General features: G+C 36.8%; 2 protein-coding genes across 2 annotated transcripts; one reads left to right on the forward strand and one right to left on the reverse strand.

Moving 5' to 3' along the window:
* Positions 1-5,800, forward strand: LOC102805651 (uncharacterized). The gene is made up of 5 exons (XM_006816491.2): positions 1-808; positions 3,872-3,940; positions 4,922-4,974; positions 5,216-5,290; positions 5,462-5,800. Exons 1-5 carry the CDS (start codon positions 1-3, stop codon positions 5,798-5,800), a joined length of 1,344 nt encoding a protein of 447 aa, XP_006816554.2.
* Positions 5,801-12,649: 6,849 nt separating this feature from the next.
* Positions 12,650-17,260, reverse strand: LOC100377175 (sulfotransferase 1B1-like). The gene is made up of 7 exons (XM_085508474.1): positions 16,993-17,260; positions 15,788-15,911; positions 14,523-14,733; positions 14,150-14,279; positions 13,766-13,866; positions 13,333-13,510; positions 12,650-12,900 (listed from the first exon to the last, which is right to left on the reverse strand). The coding sequence occupies exons 1-7, from the start codon at positions 17,138-17,140 to the stop codon at positions 12,782-12,784; spliced, it is 1,011 nt and encodes a 336-aa protein (XP_085364600.1). The 5' UTR covers positions 17,141-17,260; the 3' UTR covers positions 12,650-12,781.
* Positions 17,261-21,484: the final 4,224 nt, after the last annotated feature.

A 21,484-nucleotide genomic window follows, 5' to 3' on the forward strand; every position in this document is an offset into this window, starting at 1 on the left:
ATGTCGACCTACGAGGAAGCTGTGAACGCCCAAGCTATTGTCTGGTCTGACGAACAATACTCTCTCGCTGAAATTGTTGAAAAGTTTGAGCATAATCTTCCACAGCTTGTCCGTGTCTACCAAGGTATTTATGGTTCGGAGTCATTCTCCACTGGTGACGTGTTCAAGGTACAGGGAATACGCCGTGAGCGTAAGATACTAGCGTCAGTTGGCCTTCAAAACATCCAAATTACGATTCCATTCTCATTTCGGGGAACGCTGCGTGTCCTATCAGACCAACGAAATTCGAGTATCCCTCGTAACAATGAATATAGAGTGGACGAGCTTCTCGAGGCATTCACGTTGCCAGTTAAGGCTAAGTTTATTGAATATGATCGACGTACGGCCGAAATGTTGTCGGACCTTGGCGGGGCCGAGCAGATATTCACATTTGAGAGAGAATTGACCGAGACTTATGTCATAGCTAGTACGAAAGTCGAGAACGTTCGACATATGTGTGTAATGACTGTGAATCTTGAAATCGAGTTCGAAATAGTAACAGATGATGAATCAGACGCCTCCGACTACCAACTCATCGTTGAGACGTTTCTGCCAAAAATTGAAGTCGGAAAAATGATTGACGTGCCTTATTTAGAGTACTACGAACGACCAACTGTTTATGTGCCAAAGAAGGACGATCTTTATTGGAATGCCGAAGTGGATGCTTACTTCAATACTGCCCCGGTCGCAAAACCTCGAAAAAGAACGCCACTTCCAACAGTCGCTCCAAAAGTGGACAGAAAGACGAAGCCCAAACAAGAACTACACTGTAGGTATTGTTTTAACTGGCGGGCCCTCAATAAGAAAGGTGGTTGGGGTGGGTGAAATTTTATCGTGGCTTGGTGTCCAAAATTGGTGGAAATACACTTGCTTCTTGCTTCTATGCTAGTAAGAAATTACGTTCATCATATTCTTATCCAGGAAACTTTCCCCGCCCGACGTACAATTGATGCGCCCCTGTTCTTGTGTCCAGTTATACATTGACACATACGCACAATGTAAACTAATCGAGCGTCGAACAAAGGTACATGGTACACGATGACGTTTGACCTTAGTTACACACATATACTATTCCCAGGGTTATTTCCTCGTAGAAGAGCCCATGCGAATCAACAGATGTGAATATATCTGCTTGTGAATATGAAATGCGATTAGTTCTAAAAACCTGAGTTGAATTACTATTTGCCATGTTCATTTTATGGTATCACTTTTTTATTATTATTACGCCATTCCTGGACCGAATTTAATCATTTCACCAAAACGCCACTATTTTATCATTATTAGGTCACTTTTACGTCGTTTTATAATTTGTATATATGCTGGTAAATTATTCATAGTACAGAGTTATTTGTTTTTTTGTGTGTTACTATTTGACCATGCTTGCATTATCTACAGATTATAATCTTTTATTTGAACAGTTCTCTTTGTTTCACCTTGATGCTACACGTCATGATTATTTGATTTTTAACACTGTTAGCAGCATGTTCATATTATTATTCGTGTGGATATATTTCACTGGACAGATGTGTATATTATTAAAAACATGATTAGTGACGTTTAATTAAGTTGTAATTATCGTTAGTCAATGCAATGTTGTAATGTTACTACTAAATACGAATCGACATTGTATTCAAAGCAAACAATGTGTTGACCCCCAATCAATTAGATCCAAGGCTCAGGAAGATGATTAGTCAAATAAAACCAAATTGGTAGTTTCATCTGCCGCTCAGCACCTCTAACCAAACGGTACTTTGCGCAAAGAACGACATTGTGCAATATTACCTTAGCAGTATGACACATTCAAACAAGGCAATGTGTTGACTCTTGGGCAAATAGATCTAACGCACATCTAGATGATTTAACAATTAACACCATATTTGTAATTCCATCTGGCGTTGATCACCCCTTACCGACTAGATAAACAAACAGTACTTAACGCTAAACGCTAAACATAACGATGACGTATACAATGTAGGCAATCAATTAGATCTGTCGCACACGAAGATTGTAAATAAAGTAAAACCAAATTGGTAATCGCATCTGCCGTCTAGCACCCTTAACGGACTAGATAAACAAAGATGTAATTTACTTTAAGTAAAGACACATCCTCGTTTGAATTTCGCATTGATTTAAATGTAGTGGTAATATTGTACGTTTCCAACTTTTCACAACGTACCGTATGTGCATCTAGTCCGTTAGGGATGCTGAACGGCAAATGTAATTACCGGTCAGGTCCTTCGTTGACAAACCATCACTCTGCGTGTGCGTCAGATCTGATCGATTGTGAGTCGACACATCGTTTGGGTCGAATATAACGTCGATTCATATTTATTAGATAGCATGTGTGTGGTTTATTCTGACGAGTGTGTTTTAAACGGTAACGGTTGGGGGACTCTAACGGTAATTACATCACAAATTAACATCTGCCGTTATGTGAGCTGCCCATAAGATACGTTCACGCCACTAAACTACCCAATATGTGAGTACAATGGTTTTCGGAAATTCTATAAAAAGTATATGAGAACGAATGTAGGTTCAATAATGAGGAAAAACGCAACTAAAACGGGTTATATTGAACTCTTTATCGCTGTAAAGTGTCAAGTTGTTTACTTTGTGCGCGCACAGCCGTTCACATTCGAAGGGAAATAAAGACGTTGTTCGCGGCTGTTGCTATTAAAACAACAACTTGCGTTAAATGTTATCACAGCAGATAGCTAGCTTGAGCTGATTAGGAATCGTCATTTGTATTGACACATTCATATGCTGGTTTGCAAAAATGAAAACATATGTGTTAAATCACAGTGTGGCGGCTTATACGCAGGTCAAATTTAATACAAATCCAATAACCATTATTATTAAAATATTTCCCAAACTAAAGTTCAATATATTTGCTGTGATGTCTGACTAATTACCATAACGATCTGTATCGAATTTAAATATCATACACATGTATCGTTAGGTTCAATACACACAGATTATTATATATTGTACATTATGACAATTTTTTTATTTTGTCTTTAAGTTGTGGCATTTTCATATGTTTCAAACCAGACTATGTGGCACTACAGTGCGCCACTGTTATTCTTGTCGTTTGTTTAGCTGATCTTTGTAAACAATCGTCACTGTTCCTAAGCAACGACGGAATGCATTTTATATGTTTCGGATAGGAGTCATCTCAGCGATAAAATGCTTGGTGTGATCGTGCCCGGCGCCACGCAGAATTGGCTTGACCCGACCACATGAACCGACGTGCGCTGACAATGATACTGATATCTAGGGTACGACATACATAATGCTAATCGAAAAAAAAAAAAAAAAAAAACAACCGCTGATTATCCAATAAAAACCTCATTGAAACAACGCTAACTATATTGACCTATCAGTGCTTTCTAAGAAGCCGTTGAAACAGACACTTTTTTTATTCTTTTATTATTTTTCCGAACATACATATAGGTTGATATACAGTATACCTACCTAACCTTTTAAAATAACCCCGATGACAATACAAACTGCGCCGATTGACCGAACCGTACATCTTTAGGGATTTTCCTACCGTGGAAACGGAGCATTTTACTCTGATTTGTTTTTTCCGGCCAAAATTACATGTCCACGACTTAGATGTATCAGACATGATGTCCCCATCTCTAGGCATTGATTACTTATACATCACAACAAATAAACATGTAACACTCAATTAGTACTCGCAACGCAGCAAATGTATTAGATACTATACTGCTAACAAAAATATAAGGAATGTACCCATCACTGTGCATTGATTAATGCAACTGTCAAGTCCCTCTGATGACATTTATTTAAATATAATTATTTGTAGTGGAGAATACATATGTTATCCGTGAAGAACTTTCCTATGGCCATGATCCAGATTTTGAAGAAATACCGGGTATGTATGAATAAGTATATACTCGCAGTATTTATTTTTTCTATTCCATCTTCTCTTCCATCTTTTATTCCACCCATCTTCCCTTCCTACATCATTTCATCCTTCAATTTATTTATTTCTTCATCATTTCGTCTTTCATTCCCTCCAACTCCACCCTTCATCATTCCACCTTTCCTTCCTTCATCATACCATCGTTTTATTCTTTTATTCTTTTTCTGTCTCTTCATCCTCCCCACCCCCTCCCTTCCTTCCTCCCTTTCTTCCGCCATCTTTCAATCAGTCCTCCCCCAGCATTCAACTTCCCCTTTTCAGAGTTCCATTTTCCATCATTTCATCCTTCTCCTTTCGTCATTCCATAATTTCTTTCTTCTTCCTTGGTCATTTCAACTACTGTTCTTCACCATTCCATCCATCCATTTATTCATCCATAAATTTACCCATCTATCCATACTCCCTCCCACCTACCCACCCACCCACAATAATTCATTCATTCATTCATTCGGTCGGTCGGTCTTTCATTCATTCATTCATTAATTCATTCATTCATTCGGTCGGTCGGTCGGTCTTTTGTTTGTTTATTTGTTCGTTCCTACCACATTTTGGAAACCATTTCATAAACTAGTAAGCCTGCCAAATGAGCATGACGTAATTTGTTATTGGTTTAAGTTTGGCATTTTTCAAAAGAAGTTGGATCAATATTAATACAATACATTATCTTGACCAAACACAGCTTTTGATATCAGTTAATTATGGCCTGTTTTGAAAAGATTATGTGGGAAATAAAAACAATTGAGTGATTTGACACAAGTTCAAATTTGTAATAAAAGACACAGATGGCAAACAGATGGCGTCCTATTGACTTTTCGTTAGCCACGATGAATTGCATCTATACTTTTTTATCAGACGATAGGGTGAGTTTTACTCAAAATATTGGTTGAAAAGATGAAGATTATTTTATATATTTCTTTCTCAATTTTTTAGAGGAAATTCGTATACGACGACAGCAGAAAATAGCGGAAATGACAGCCAAAGAGGTAAATGTAAATATTATACAATAATGTACAATCAAGAGGGAATAGTTTATAATAATAATAATAATAATAATAATAATAATAATAATAATAATAATAATAATAATAATAATAATAATAATAATAATACAAAAACACAACTCACAAAATAAGCAAACTTGCCAACAAGTTCACGGACAATTTAGTCAACCATGAAACAAAATAATACAAATCTAGTCACTGTAATAATTTTCTTTAATTTTAGACTGATACATCCACCACTGTTGCTGTGGTTACGCCAACTCCACGCCCTAAGTCAATTGTCGGTCGATTCCTCCCAGTGAGTAGACAAATGTTTATTTTTTTGGAATACAATATGGATGAAATAATATGCAAAATGACAATAATATCTTTAATCACTTTGATAATTTCGCATGACCAACTAGATATTTGTATTCATGTCATTTAACTTCGCTCTACTTAGATTTATTTACAATTTGTTTATTCACAGCAACGTAAAGAGCGACATCATCCCGGAAAACACCAACATAAACACCAACAGAAACAAGAACAACAACAACAACAACCTGATATATATGCGAATGGCGATGACATAAAGAGAAGTCAACTCGACATATCACAAATGAGTGTTAACGACGTGGCTGCATTTCTACGTAACGAAGTTCACGTTGACGAAAGCGTTGTTAAAATATTTGTGGAAAATGAAATAGATGGCGCCTTACTCCTCGATTTAAATGAGGACATTCTTCGTCAACAGTTTGATATTGCACATTTTGCTGCTCTTAAAATTATTAAATCTGCTCGGGGTTGGAGGCCAAAGGTTAAGTAGGTTACACATTTTGTGTGAAATCAAATTCGGGTGATGTTGAGACACGAGACTAACCAATCAATTAGCAATGGCAGTTGAATCCAACCAGCAAAGAAACGCCTTTAGCAAAGTGATACAATGAATAATCATTTCCAACGTTTTCAAAAGTGTTTATGAAAAATGTTTGTGACACAACAAACCCATTCTGTTAATTTTTTTAAATATGCATAAATGTCAATGGCAATTGAATCGAACAATCACAATGTCTAATGACGTCATATAGAAATGTTTCAATGCTATTTCATTTCTAATAGATACCTGTCGTATCAGATAGTAGTGTTCACTTAACTTTAACTTCAAAATGACAACCATTTTGAATGAAATTAGTGACAACTATGACTTCTATAAACTTTTAACTTGAAAATAAAATCAACCTTTAACTATTTGTTATGTAGCGTATGATTGTAGAATTTAATTTCAATAATTTCAATTTGGCATTGAAATTTAAAGGAGAAACAACAACGCTTACTGTAGAATAGAAAATGTTAATATCATAAGTATTTCCTCTTACCCTCTAACCCTCTATCAAACGTAATTGGATATTAGTAGCATTTTCATTTTGTGTGGTAGCATGAGAAAATGGCAAAATAATTTGGCTACATAGTAACATATTCAACTTATTTTCCCTAAGCAAATTAACTAAATAACATATTAGAAAAGTGTTTTCTTATCGAGTTTAAATAACGAGTAAATAGTAGCTTATTTAATTTACTATCCAATCTAATTGTTGCCTAGTAAAAAAATATACTATCCGATATCAGATTTCGTACTGTTCATTTTGTTACCAATAGTACGATAATTGTAGAATTTTAGTGAACGTTCGATAATTATAGCATTTTAGTGAACCTCACAAAAAATGGTGCCAAAACTCCTGCTTTCGAAGTTAAAATAATGCAAAATGTATTTGTTTTTTACATTAGCTGGGGTTTGACTTCAAAACCATGATTAGCTATCAGTATGATCCCATTTTGAACTCCGCTGATTGTATGGGATGACGAAGTTTGCATCTAATATTTCAATTAATCAAAACTATACACGCAGACCACAATTGAGATGACTCAATACAACGCAGTAGAACGGACGTGTACCAGCTACGTTTTTACCGTCACTTTGTTAAAGGGATATCCACATGAATGAATATATTTATAAACAATGTATTTGGTAATGCGACTTTATTAATTTTGCACGTATATCTAACTGCTAAATATTCTCCTTTTAATTAAATATTATCCATCTCATGATCATATTTGGATAAACTTATTAGTCACAAGATCTTCATTATGTGGATAATGGATTAGGTGGTTACAGTCAAGCCCATGGTGTATACATAGTAATTCACTCGAGAATTGAGATAATTAATTTTAATTAAAGTTAATTTTACAAGTTGAGATGTTGTACTCAATACGGTAGCATGCAAGTAGGCATACCGAGACACATGTACTGGCAAAGATCAGGAATAGGTAGCTTCCATTGAGTAGGTTCCATCATTGGATACAGAGCCATTTATAATATTTACAGTCTTTGCAGCATACAGTGACTGTGTATAACAGTACAACATTGGGTGTCATGCCACAATGTTTACTAGAGATTGGAAGTTTTAATTACTTTACCGGGTTTGCCTTTGAGAACATGTCATCATTGTGATATATGCAACAGTGCTTGAGTGAGATATTTTATTTATGCATAATAATGAGGTCAGATGACCCACTCCATTCAGATAACCGATCCACGTTACCTGGCCTATGTGATATTTGTAGGAAAAAAATGCATCTCCAGAGTGGGATGTACATGCAAAATGTCAGATCAATAAGACTAATAAAACACCCGCAATTGTAAAATTGCCGTTTTTCATAAAATTCAAGTTGGCGGCTAAACCATGTGACTGATCAAAATTACTTCTTTTTTATATATGCAATATGTGAAATATTATGTTAATCATTTAAAGTACTCACAAGAGACCAATGCTCAAATTTGTAGCATTTTTTTTCCAAAAATCCAAGTTGGCGGCAACACTGAGTGACTGTTCAGAATTATTTTATGCTATCTGAAAAGAATCAGTGTAAAGATACAACATGGCACATTTTAAAACAATAGGACATATGTGGCATCAGTATAAAATTACTGTATAAAAGAAATTCAAGATGGCGACCAACCAACGTGATTAATCATGAAAAACTGCTGATACTTTAAACATAGATGCTAATTTATCTCGTGGCTCAAAAGAGATGGTTTTGTAATTACTTTTAGTCATTTTTTGTGGACAAATCATAGCGGCAATCTCCATTTCTGGCTCAGAGTAAATCCAATATTGTGACCAAATTGGTACCTTTAATCGACTTCTTCTCAAAACCTGTTCGTCATCTAGTTTGATTCAAAACGGACTTAGTGAAAACAATTACGAATTTCAAAACAGTATAACTGCTAGACCAATAGACCGACCACCTTTTAAAAGTTATTTGCACCTCTTCCCATTTCCACGCACCAATGAATAAGAAAGAAAAAAACACACAATAAAAATCATAACAAGAGTGGCCAGTATACTGTACTGCTCACAGATGTAAACTAATATATGGAGTGGAACATATAAAACAAATGATTTATTGGAACACCAGCTAGAAGGCACACTCGCCAAGTGAAGCTTATCACTCGGCTACTATACTATTAGAAAATAACTTAGGGAACTTCCCTGACAGACGCCATTAGACACATTAAAAATATTTGAAACCACAGTAGTCCAACATACACAAAAAAAATAAAGATAAAAAATAGAACACTTCTACAAATTAGCCTATTAAATAATGTCCTGTGCTTCACCACTTATATTGCGTCCATAAAACATGTACAAAGTGGAGTCAGGTGACATTTATAAAATCGTTCTTTCAGGACGAAAATACACATGTCTGTTGAATGCTTTCTCGTAAAACAAAATGTATGACACCTTGTAAATATATACTTCTCAAGGTGTATTGGTAGTTGTATATATTCCACCGTGGTAAAGGCACGGAGCAGCGTATTCTAGATGGACTGCATCAGTCGTTTGTGATTTAATGATGTGCGTTTTCATAGCATTGACAAATAATCGGCGTTGAGTATTGAATACAATATCGATTGCCAGAAAGTATGCCAACGTGATCATAATGGGATACCGATGGATTAGTCTACTCGATCAGATAATTACAAAATTGGCAATTAATAGTAAATCACCACATACTTACAGAGCCTGGGATTACAAAAAAATAATTCTAACCTTTAGTGTTGTGATCCCAAACTTGCTCGCTCAGTTAATTTTCGTTACTCAGTACTCAGCATCATCATATGAATATTTTTAGAATTTGTATTGGTATTTAATCTTTTAAGCATTGCATCTCTTGTCTAGCCTAACGATTCAGGTAAAATTTGTTATACTCTGTAATCCAGTGTAAATAAAATATTTTGAGGTAAAAAATATGTTTTCTTCAAATATATATATTTTAATTTATTTTCACTATCAGTAAAATATGTGGTAGAACGTGAAATGACAAAGCTGAAAACTTTAACTTTGATTAAATTTCGATGAGGTTATTGGCTCTATCACTTATTACCAGCATAAGTGATTTGCTCTAATTTTGAATTGCGCTGAGTGCAACCAAACCATATTTATCACAGGGGTGTCAGCAGTCATCTCTAGGAAAGTTTTCAACATATTTTCATCATTTAGATCATTATATTTTGAAAGATTAAAACGAAGTAATTCAAACGAAGATTATTCAACAAAACATATTCCAGCGAGGTAATGAGCAAAACTTACTTTTCCCGTAAAAAGAAAAACCCTATTTGTATTAGTCAATATGTCGAATACTATCACCTAACAAAAAACAACAACAAAACATTTTGTGTTCCAATGTTTCAGTTAGTATGCAAAATATCCTGTTTCTGCCATGTATGACCAATACACACGACAAGACAACGTAGCACAACAATTTTTCTGATTGGACCTCTTTGTTTCTATAACTCAATTGAAACGTGTGGCAGAAATTAAAAAAAGTAATTTATTCGAATAACATGTTTTTGCCGTAGCGTCTCGGATATATCTGCCCTATACATTACTCTATAAAGATGCATTCAGTTTAAAATACAACGTTGCCAAATTGTGTTAGGTCAATTGCCAGTCACTACACGTTTTTACACATACATGTTTCTGAACAAAGGCAATACATGACACTTGAAGCAGGACACTCTATGAAGAATGTGATTAAAGTTAATTCTTAAAAGTCGATGAGCTGTGTAATTGATTTTCGCGTCCTTACTCTGATTGTAATCGCTCGTTTTGTTGGGGGATACCCATTAGTAAAAAGGTGGAAAATTGGAATCATCTCATTAGAACACACGATTATTTTCTGTGTAAATTGCATGTTAATTGCTAGTATTTGTATTGTACATCAGACACAATACATGATTATTTATGCAAGTATGCGTGAGTATACTTTTCGCCTGTACATATTATTAGTAATATTGACGTTATTGTGTCGTTTTGAAGTTACATTTGGTTCACGTCTATAATACTTGTTAATTACTTAAACGGGAATCGGCAGATTAATAACCATTTTCACAGGGACATAGGACATAAGTCATATAAACTGAATACATTATATAGTCGACACGATTTAAATCAAAACAACAATCAAATCACGCAAATGTTAACACATTTGAAGAGTTTCCTCTGCACGTCTGCGACCATCGCATGCAGTGACTTGATTCTGATTGGCTGAAATAGAGGGTGTGTTTATTGGCTCATATGATGTATACGTTGTTTAAAGATCGAGACTATATTGTTATAGGTTATTAAATTTCCGAGTACAAAACATTGCTGACACACTGAATGTCTGCCAGTGTATGAAATGTATAGATGGTTGGCGCAGCATACTTGAAGTCACGTCTCCTACTCGCATTTTTCAGATATAAAGCTTTCACTCCATTAAATATGAACATAACTACACTTAAAACACAATTATTGGTAGGTATTTTAATTCAATTTCATTACAGCCACACATATTGTCAACTTATTTTGTAAAACAAACCTATACATCACTGAGAAATATTGTAGTAGACTTGAGTCCATGCGTTTTAGCGTCTCTAAAACAATAAACAATATTTTGTCATATTCGAAACTGCTCACAATCCCATCAATGAAATAAACAACACGGCCACAACGAATACACGCGTTACCTACATTATAAATAGCACTGATACTGCAAAGAACGTTGCGATGGCAAATAAGCTGTATTCAGCATTAACAAAAAAACAGGCGACAACATTGTTTAAGCGATCAATTCATATGTATGTAATTATATAGTTGTTTGGGTATAACAGCCTGGACAGCATCAGTATTTGTTGTAACACAGACTTTAATAGAGATGCAGTTTATCTGACAGGTATTTTAATTAGTTAATTAGGAAGCCAAGATGACCTCCCTTGTCCACAAAACTGTATATTTTCGAAAAGCTTATTGTATGAATTTTAAAATGTTGTTAGTATTTTCATTTTATGAACACTTTTTATAAGAAAAATAGCTCCTAAACCATGCTTCTGTTTTCTGTCAAAATTGGTTGATGGGTACATCTGTTTACTATGAAGAAAGTGCCGTCTTGGAAACTGTCTACCAGTTGTCAATTTTGCGGGGTAGCAGCCCAAATTTCACTACTTCAAGTTTATGCATAAATTAACACCCATGCTAGTTGTCTGTGCGATTGTTGTAACACTGTTCAACCAAAAACAATGCCCCGACGGCGTTTTGAAGATAAACACATTGTCAATCATTTGTGAAAATTTCAAAACAAAAGGTCAAAGCGTCTAGGAGCTATTTTTTAAAGTTCTGGGATGTTCACTAAAAAGAAGATATTTGCTAATTTGCATAACAATTCACTCAGTAAGAAGTTTGCGAATGCTCATAATTGAAATGGCTGTAACAGTTTCAAATTTAAATGTATTATCGTTTTGTTAAAAGTTAAATATAATGCATAATATGGAGATCCCGTCTTTTCTTTTTTTCACCGTGTTTTTTTAATTATTTATGTACAGCCTTGCTAAATCTTGCTTAGCATTCAAAATAGAGAATGTTTGCACCTGTTATCTATATTTTTTGAATATGTTCCACTATTCACAATTCTACAAAATTTTAACAGTCTATAGCCAAGACTGTTTGGATAATAAAAAGCAAATGCCCACAACCTGCATCTCTACCTTAAATGTAACACTATATTCTTGGGAGAGGTATATTTGAAAGGCACACTAACTTTTTGATACCTTTTATTTTTGATATGTTCGAACAATAAAATTAAAATTCTAACAATAAATGGACCTACGTAATATGTCTTGTATACCCAACATCACCTATACATACACGACCTATTTGAATGAAGTCAGCGTATTTAACAACAGTGTGTTTAAACTAGTTTTTTGTGTAGATACCTAATATTATAAAATATCTATCAATCTACTATATAATATATTTGCATATATACTGTTTTTCATATATTTCTACAACTATCATTTTGGGTATCTTTAACTGTTGTCATTACATTGCTTGAGAGACATAATATACTTTGGAATGCTCATATCTAAAATGGTAACTGGAATACGTAGACGAGAAGATTATATAGTAGGATTTTAATGGAATGATTAACAGTTCATCGTTCTCCAAGATATCCACCACGCATGCGTAGATACTCTTTTCCACTAGTTACTAGTTACTATATATACTACTAGTTGATATATTTTCTTATGTATTCTGTCACCTTTCAAAACCTATTATATACTTTTGATTAAGCTTAACATGTTTGGCACTACACTATATGTATTGAAATGTACTGGAGTTTAGTGCATATATCTTATAATTGAATAATCCGATAATGTATTCTAATTTAGCCAGAGAACAAGCATGTTAATATGTATTTGTCATATTTCTTAATTCTCGCCGTCCCACTGAAATGATAGACCAGTGTCTTTCATCTTGTATTCGTAGAGTTTGTTGAATTCTTCATTTTGAGCCAATGTGAAGTGATTTCTCCAGTCTCCTATAATTCCTGTGAATAAACAAGACAGGGATTAACTGTGAACCTGTATCATGTATGGAATAAAGGATAACAGAATGAGGAGAATTTAGATAATTGATGTAACGTTTTTCATCCATGCATTTTCAGATCCTGAAGTCAACACCACATTTGAGTTGGTTATGTGAAGTCTACTTCTCATATTTAATTGACTTCGGTCCGATTATAATAAACGCATTACCTTAAATTAATGTTCTCATGTCGTCATCATCAGTACATGTTATGTAAAACGTGTCAAATCTAATGACCTAATTTAAATCTAAATGTAACACTTCAGGACAAATAAAAGGTCTGTTGCGACTAAAAGTTTGGCAAACAAAATATGGATATCTTTAATGGTAATGTTATGTTGCGATTGCTATAAAATGAATAATTCTATTCAAAACTTAGAGAAAGTTTCAATACCTTTTCTTATGAATTTTCCTCGTTTTGTATTCATAACATAAGATTCGCGTCCGAAGTTTACTCCGGCATTGTTTTGCATGCGATGAAAACAGCAGTGGTGAATAATTTCGTCAACTAGTCTATCATGAAGTTCTTTATTCAAAAACTTTGAAATCTGCATAATTGTACTTCGTGGATTCTGAAATAATTAAATTGCATTGGACTAGTAATATCAAGTCAATAAAGCCTGTATTCTAAGAATTTAAATATGCATGACCTGCGAATGATAAATAAAAAACTAAAACAACTACATAATAGTGTGTTAGTCTCCCTCCTGAGAATAACAGTATAATTTAGAGAGACGGGTATTATTTAAACAATGTTCACAATTCAAATACGCTCACACAATTATTTTGGTAAATTTGAAAAAAAAGATGAGATATTGTCATTATACCTTTTTTATATCTTCGTATTTTAGGAACAACACAGTATCGGTATTCTTTTGAGCATATTTCCACCAGCCTATCACGTGATCAAACCAATCACCATAACAAACTGTTTATATTATTGTAGAAAAGAACATCTTGTTAATGAATTTTTGATATGCCTAGCCACATGAAATTTGTATATACGTATCCTTGAATGTTTGAATTAAAAATGGCCCATTTTGGGAAATTATCAAGACATGTTTATATTAAATAATAATATATGTATCCCTACGAACAACTATTTTGTATTTCCACTTTCAGTTATTAAGCGCAATGTCCTGATCACGTGCACACTCTATGGAATTTGAGCTTATGTCGGTAAATATTATTCATGTGCTGGCAATACTTACGCTGTTTATTTATAAATTTGCGGAAGAACGCAGCCCAAGAGCCATCATAACAACCATGAACACGGCACATCTTATAAAAATAGTAATACGACACAAGCATATCTTTGGGATTTCTTGCAACATATATGAACTGAAATTACAATTATTTGATGAATTAATATTTTCTGTTCATATTATATGCTTTCTTTTTTGTTCAAGCTGTGTTGACTGTCTTTATTCCCGACAGAATACACCCTGGAATTTGTATAGACTCGGAGTTTGTATTGTACAATTACCATACCACTAGGTGCTGAGAAATAATTAATGGTCTAATGGTTTTAGCATTTGTATATGATGTATGACAAACGTTCGTGACATACGTTTTATTAATTACCTTGCATTTCCGTTTAATTGGCTCCTTTGCAAACAAATTATACTGGAGATGTGTCCTCATTAGTCGAGGAGAAGGAATAGACTTCGACCACTCAAACGCATCATTAAATGACCGAAAATCCTTTATCTTAGGGATAAGAGACATATATTGGTGTAGGAAAGTAGGCAACATCATTCTCATTATTATAAGTACTCGGAGGATCATATTGAATCTAGTAAGGAAATATAAACTCATTTAACGGACATGTGACTAAGTGTCGGGAAAATACCTCATATTTGCCCACACGTTCTATACTGATTCTATACGATAACATAGAAATGACATCATACAAAATGTAAACAACAAATATCAAGCAGAATATACAAAAGTGCAGTTACACAGAGTACATTCTGAACAACAAAACAGTCTACTCATAACAAGTTTTAATAATTGATGAAACCTGGTGGAAGTATATTTGATTGTACAAAGTAATAGCAAATGCTAATTTTTGTAATACCGACATCACCATGTCGTTTGAATGACGCCATCATGAAAATACCAGCCTCGCGAGAATCGTTCGTGCATGAGAACACTAACCGGATATGACCTCATTTCTCTGCGACGCTTTTATTGAATAATTTTAATGGGGGGATTGTTGATTGTTTTTGTTTTCTTGATTTTTGTGTGTGGAAATTCCTGCCCATGAAAATGTCGTTTATTTAATCGTGTATCAATTGCGCACACAGTACAGAATTACTGGCGTTGATAGTATGGAATTATTTACCCATTTTACCGATCTAAGTTTACCGATTAATCAGCGCCCCAAAATTTGACAGCGCCATATTAGATTCAAAGAGGTCAAGAAGCTATAAAGTTCCCGGCTTGGCATGACATATTTATTGTCTTGTAATATGCTCTTCTCATGCAAAATGGCGCTGTGAGAGATTCGGTATTGTTTGGAAGCAGAATAAGATCGTTGATTGGCACACTAATGGGTGAGACGTGGTCGAACGTATTATTTAAGCAAACAACCCAGTCTGAGCCCAGTTATCAGGCAATATTATTATCAGTCAATTATAAAATTACAGACTGTCAGACAAACAAAATTAAACACATGTGCAGTGGTAGATTGAGAAGCAATATCGACACTATGGTTACCGCGTCGTCTATGCTTGTATTTCAACCAACCCAAATTATTTATGTTTTCTGTGTTGTGGAAGATATCTACCATGCACATTTTCATCCCCCCAATACGTAAGTTGTGTAAGTAATGAGTCTATACTCGCATGATATTTGGCTTGTAGTTCACTTCAATCTGCGGTACTCTTGTATGTTGTATATCAGACATGTTGTATTCTGTATCACCACCATTCATTACCAAAGATACCATTTCAGTGGTCCACGTTGTACCTGAAATGTGAAATACAAAAATAACAGCAGATTCGCCTCTTCTCATTTAAGTTGTCTTTCCATTTAAATTCTGTTAAGATTTAAAAATAAACTTGAGTAATATATATAATACTTATTGTAATGTGCATATTTCTTCGTTAATTGTACTAAGTTATGCTATTAACAAGGGTGTTTGTGTTTATATAAAAACAGGCTTAGCTGTAGTTGAAACTGAGCTGTTGTTTAAGATGAGTTTGCTGTGAATGTATACATACATATATTAACACCAGTGTAAAAATAGGTGATCGACTGGATTCACTAGCATATCAATGTCTAGAAAAGTTAGCAAAATACACAGGATTTATGCTGACTGGACCAAAGGGACATTCAGTCATCATAAGCTGCTGAAAGTTTACTACTGTTCACCACTTGCAGTATTGTATTGATAAGACGAACACATTCATATGAAGTATCCAACGAGTGATATATGATTTATTTAAAGAGTATGATGTTCTTTCATATATTTTGTGCTTTTGTTGAACATCAAAGAATTTAATAAATCCGGAATAATGGGTCACGGAATTTAAATATTCATCCCACACTGCAATTGTTTGTGCAAACATAAACTAAAATCAGAAATGCTATTTTTGTACCCGTTTGTACGCATTGCAAAATCTTCTTAGTCCAGTCACAGTGGATAAGCTGCTAACGATTTATTTTTGGAACCGGCAATATATTCAGTTATATACACACATTGGCAGCAATTTTACTAAATTGTTGGCCAATTCTGTAAAATGATTCCCCTGTTTGAGAAGCTTGGGTCCAAAGTTTATATGCAATAGTTCTTTCGTAGACCGATTACGGCTATTTGCCTATTTTCGTATACATGTTTTTTTTATAAAATGTCGTTCTATTCCAAATTCCCACATAACTCCTAATATTTATTTTAAATGTTTAATATCAACAAGGTGATTCACTACTGCCAACATGCTGCATATAATACACACACATTAATGTTTTACCATCAAATGCACAAATATTCTGACGCCAATTTGATACTCCAATCAACATGATGTAGAATATACTATCAAATTATTCTCACCTGACCGTGGGTAGGAAACAATAAACACGTCGTCATCTCTGCATTCAAACTGTTCTTCAAATGCCCGTGCCAGATTTCTTCTGATATATCCAGGGAAAATAACACCTCGATAAACATACTCTCCTTGATAGTACACGTGGGTTGCCATGTAGTCAAATGAGTATGGTAAGAAGAGCAGGATGTATTCACAAAGCAAACGTACCCAACATCGATCGCACTGATGTATTTTGGTATAACTATACCCAGCAATAATGTCAATCAACGGTACCCTTTCCAATCATGTATTCATGCACATGTTGTATTTAAACACTTGCACATATAGTCCAGTCAATATATGGTTTGCTACATCACAAAGTGTAACAGAAATAATTTCTTCACAATATATTCCGGGGAGGTGCTCAGATTGACATATTAAAAATCTAGGAAAATCTAGGCTTCCGAAATATACCTAATTTGCATATATTCAAAATGGCCGTTTGGTGCAATTTACAACATGGAAAATATAACTATTAGAACATATTTTTAATTGTAGATGACATTTTTTAAATATTAAAGTTGCTGCGATATGATTTGGTGTGTGTGAATGTATGTGATTGTGAAACATTTGATTGAATAACAATCCCATTTGCATAAATACAATATGGCCATCAAAATAGTATCATTTAAATGTGCAACCTGGGCGGCCGCTCCTCTTAATGACTCTGTGAGCAACGCCGTTCGGTGAGGGGGGGGGCATCGATCCTAGTAACCCGATGTTCACCCCCACTCTCGATCCTGAGACAGTCACTCTCGGTAGGACTCTCACTTCCGATATACTAAGTCCTGCATTCAATATTGCTTTGGATCTCGCCGAGTGCTGGATGTAGGGGGAACGCACAGACGGTGTTGATGGGCGGACCTTGGTCCCCCTCGGGATAAGTCCTTAGGGTAGGTCAATTTTATGCTCAAACTTTTCCACTGGATCAAGCACTACCCAATCGAGCAGTGTTTGAGACCAGAGCCAGCAGAGTCTGTAGTCAAAGTTCGTGCTCAATCGAATCCTTCAGTTCCTCCCCCGACCCTGGTACCACAATTTTTTTGGTTCGGTGGAATACGCAAAGAGGGTGACCGCATTCATTGAATATTTTGACCAGTTAGTCGGAAACAATCCATGCACTGAAAGCAGAGTGGCGACCCTCAACCTTTGAGTTGTGGCCAGCCCACTGGAATGAATTGTTCTGTGTCGCCAGCACTCTGAAGTCTCAATGGAGAAACACACCAGCCTCGCTCCTAGACCAGCAGACACAATCATTGGTGGGATACCACACGGCTAAGCAGAATATCCTGCAGTGTCATCTAACTTTCGTGGCAGGGGCTGCCTTTGTACAAAAGAATGCGATTTGGGCCGTTTTCACTGGGCGCATCACCACCTCACTTACACAGGATGGACCTCCCCCGCCCTTTTTTTTGAGGATGGAAAAAGCAGTCTCATTGCTTCAGGATCCAATTGACCAGTTGGTTAGGTGATACCCGCAAGCCAGTTTGGCTTCTGCCAAGGGCAAGCAGTAAGGACCCCAAGTTGAGTAAACGTAACGACCAAAGTCGGCACCCACGTACCCAACATCGATCGCACTGATGTATTTTGGTATAACTACATCCAGCAAAAATGGCAATCAATGGTACCTTTTCCAATCATGTATTTTTGCACATATAGTCCAGTCAATATATGGTTTGCCCCATCACAAATTGTAACAGAAATAATTTCTTCACAATACATTCCGGGGAGGTGCCTAGATTGACATACTAAAAGTCTAGGAAAATCTAGGCTTCCAAAATATACCTTATTTGCATATATTCAAAATGGCCGTTTGGTGCAATTTTCCAACATAAACAATATAACTATTAGGACATATTTTTAATTCTAGATGACATTTTTTAGATATTAAAGATGCTACGATATGGTTTGGTGTGTGTGAATGTTTGTGATTGTGAAACATTTGATTGAATAACAATTCCATTTGCATAAATCCAATATGGCCATCAAAATAGTATCATTTAAATGTGCAACCTTAGGCGGCCCCTCAGAGTCTGTTCCTCTTAATGACTCTGTGAGCAACGCCGTTTGGTGAGGGGGGACATTGATCCTAGTGTCCCGATGTTCACCCCCCCCACCCTCGATCCTGAAACAGTCTCTCGGTAGGACTGTAACTTCCGGGATACAGAGTCCTGCATTCGGTATTGCTTTGGATCCCGTCGAGTGCTGGATGTAGGGGGAACGCACAGGCGGTGTTGATGGGCAGACCTTGGTCCCCCTCAGGATAGAGACCTAAGTCCTTAGAGTAGGTCAATTTTATGCTCAACCTTTTCCGCTGCATCAAGCGCTACCCAATCGAGCGGTGTTTGAGACCAGAGCCAGCAGAGTCTGAAGCCAAAGTTCGCGCTTGATCAAAGCCTTCAGTTCCTCCCCCGACCCTGGTACCACAATTTTTTTGGTTCGGTGGAACGGGCAAAAAGCGTGACCGAGCTCATTGAATATTTTGACCGGTTAGTCGGAAAAAATCCACGCACTGAAAGTAGAGTGGCGACCCTCAACTTTTGAGTTGTGGCCAGCCCACTAGAATGAATTTTTCTGTGTTGCCAGCACTCTGATGTCTCAATGGAGAAATGCACCAGCCTTGCTCCTAGACCAGCAGACACAGCCATTGGTGGGATACCACACGGCTAAGCAGAATATCTTGCAGTGTCATCTAACTTTCGTGGCAGGGGCTGCCTCCGTACAACAGAATGCGGTTTGGGCTGTTTTCACTGGGCGCACCACCGCCTCACTTACACAGGATGGACCTCCCCCACCCTCTTTTTTTGAGGATGGAAAAAGCAGTCTCATTGCTTCAGGATCCAATTGACCAGTTGGTACAGGTGATACCCGCGAGCCAGTTTGGCTTCTGCCAAGGGCAAGCGGTAAGTCCCCAAGCTGAGTAAACGTAGCGACCAAAGTCGGCACCCACTGGCCAGAAGTAGCCAGGAGGCAAGTGCTCGGCTATTCCTGAGAAGGGAAGAGTGGTGATGTGCCCCCAGAAAAAAGGAACCGATGGTGGTCCCCCCTCCTCATGGTTTGATGCTTCCACTTGCGACAAAGGGGATGGGCATACATTTGGCGGGAGGCAGAGTCGGAACCTATCAACTTCTACAGACTTCGTAGAGTCTCACCTCGGCAGAGGAGAAATCACCGTGATGTGGAACCGCTGAACCTGTACATCCTTGTCGTACTGATTACGCAGGTGTATTCCATTTTAGAGGCAGTGCGTAACCAATCCCTGGACTCTCCAGGTGGCAATACACGGGGCACTACCAGGAGACCCCAGCAAAGCAGGAGCAATCCAACAGGAGGTAGATACTTTGCTTACAAAGGGCGCTATACACAGGATAGGGATCTCGGCATTTGTTCCAAAGACTACAACTAAGACTACTGTGCTCCGTTCTGTACTTAATCAGACTAAATCAGTATGAGCTTCCTTGAAACACCGAGCACCATATTATTCCACGTGCTCTGTTTCTAATGGTTAGCCTCGCTATATTTGAGTGATACTTATCTGCACATACCGATACACCCAGTGAGTCAACGAATCCCTCGATTTGCCCAGTTGGGCCAAGTAGTCAAGTGAGGGGTGCTTCCTTTTGAGTTTTGCATGACTACATACATATTCACTAGAGTGTAGAAACAGGTGGTGCAACTGCTGCGCCGGTACACATTACATCGGTACACATCAATGTGTACCTAGATTGCTGGTTGCTAAACAACCCAACAAGAGGTGATTAGTCAAACAGTAAGGCTAACACCATATTTTCTAGACCAGTTGTGCTTCCTAGTAAATCGAGCAAGTCCCACCCTCAGCCAATAGAACAGTTGGTGTTCCTGGCCAGGGAGTTAACAGAACAGTTGGTGTTCCTGGCCAGGGATTTCAACATGGAGGTGGGGTTGGTACGGCACAGGCCCGTTGCCTAAATGACTTAGTCAAACGCCTAGTCAGTCCCTCTGTGTCCCTTTGAGAACTAATGTGGATCATCGGAATGATGTCAGCGGTTTGCAGGGTAGTTCTCCAGTCTTCGTTATGCAAGCGCCCATTACAGCATACATTTGTTGCAACACCGGGCTCTCTTACAGAAACTGGAGGGGTGAGTAACACTCTCGAACCAAGCAAGGGACGCCTTGCCCTGGTGGTCGGCAATTGCCAACCTCGGGCAGGGGGCCCCTTGGACCCACTCACCACGGCTATGAATATGGAAATGAATGCATCCCTCACATGTTGGGGAGCGCACCTATTAGACGAACAAGTCTAATGGAAAATATGGTCCCTGAATTCAGGACTGCCATATCAACTGGCACAAACTGAAAGAAGTGTGCTGAGCACTACTTCACTTTCTTGAGTCTTGCTTTGCACGGTTAATACAGCGGTGGTCTCCAATAGCTACAAGGAGGGGGAACCAGATCGCCATCGTTGTCAGTTCTAGCAAA

The sequence above is a fragment of the Saccoglossus kowalevskii genome, chromosome 15 (genome assembly GCF_978046115.1).
Source record: "Saccoglossus kowalevskii chromosome 15, keSacKowa6.1, whole genome shotgun sequence".
NCBI classification, from domain to species: domain Eukaryota; kingdom Metazoa; phylum Hemichordata; class Enteropneusta; family Harrimaniidae; genus Saccoglossus; species Saccoglossus kowalevskii.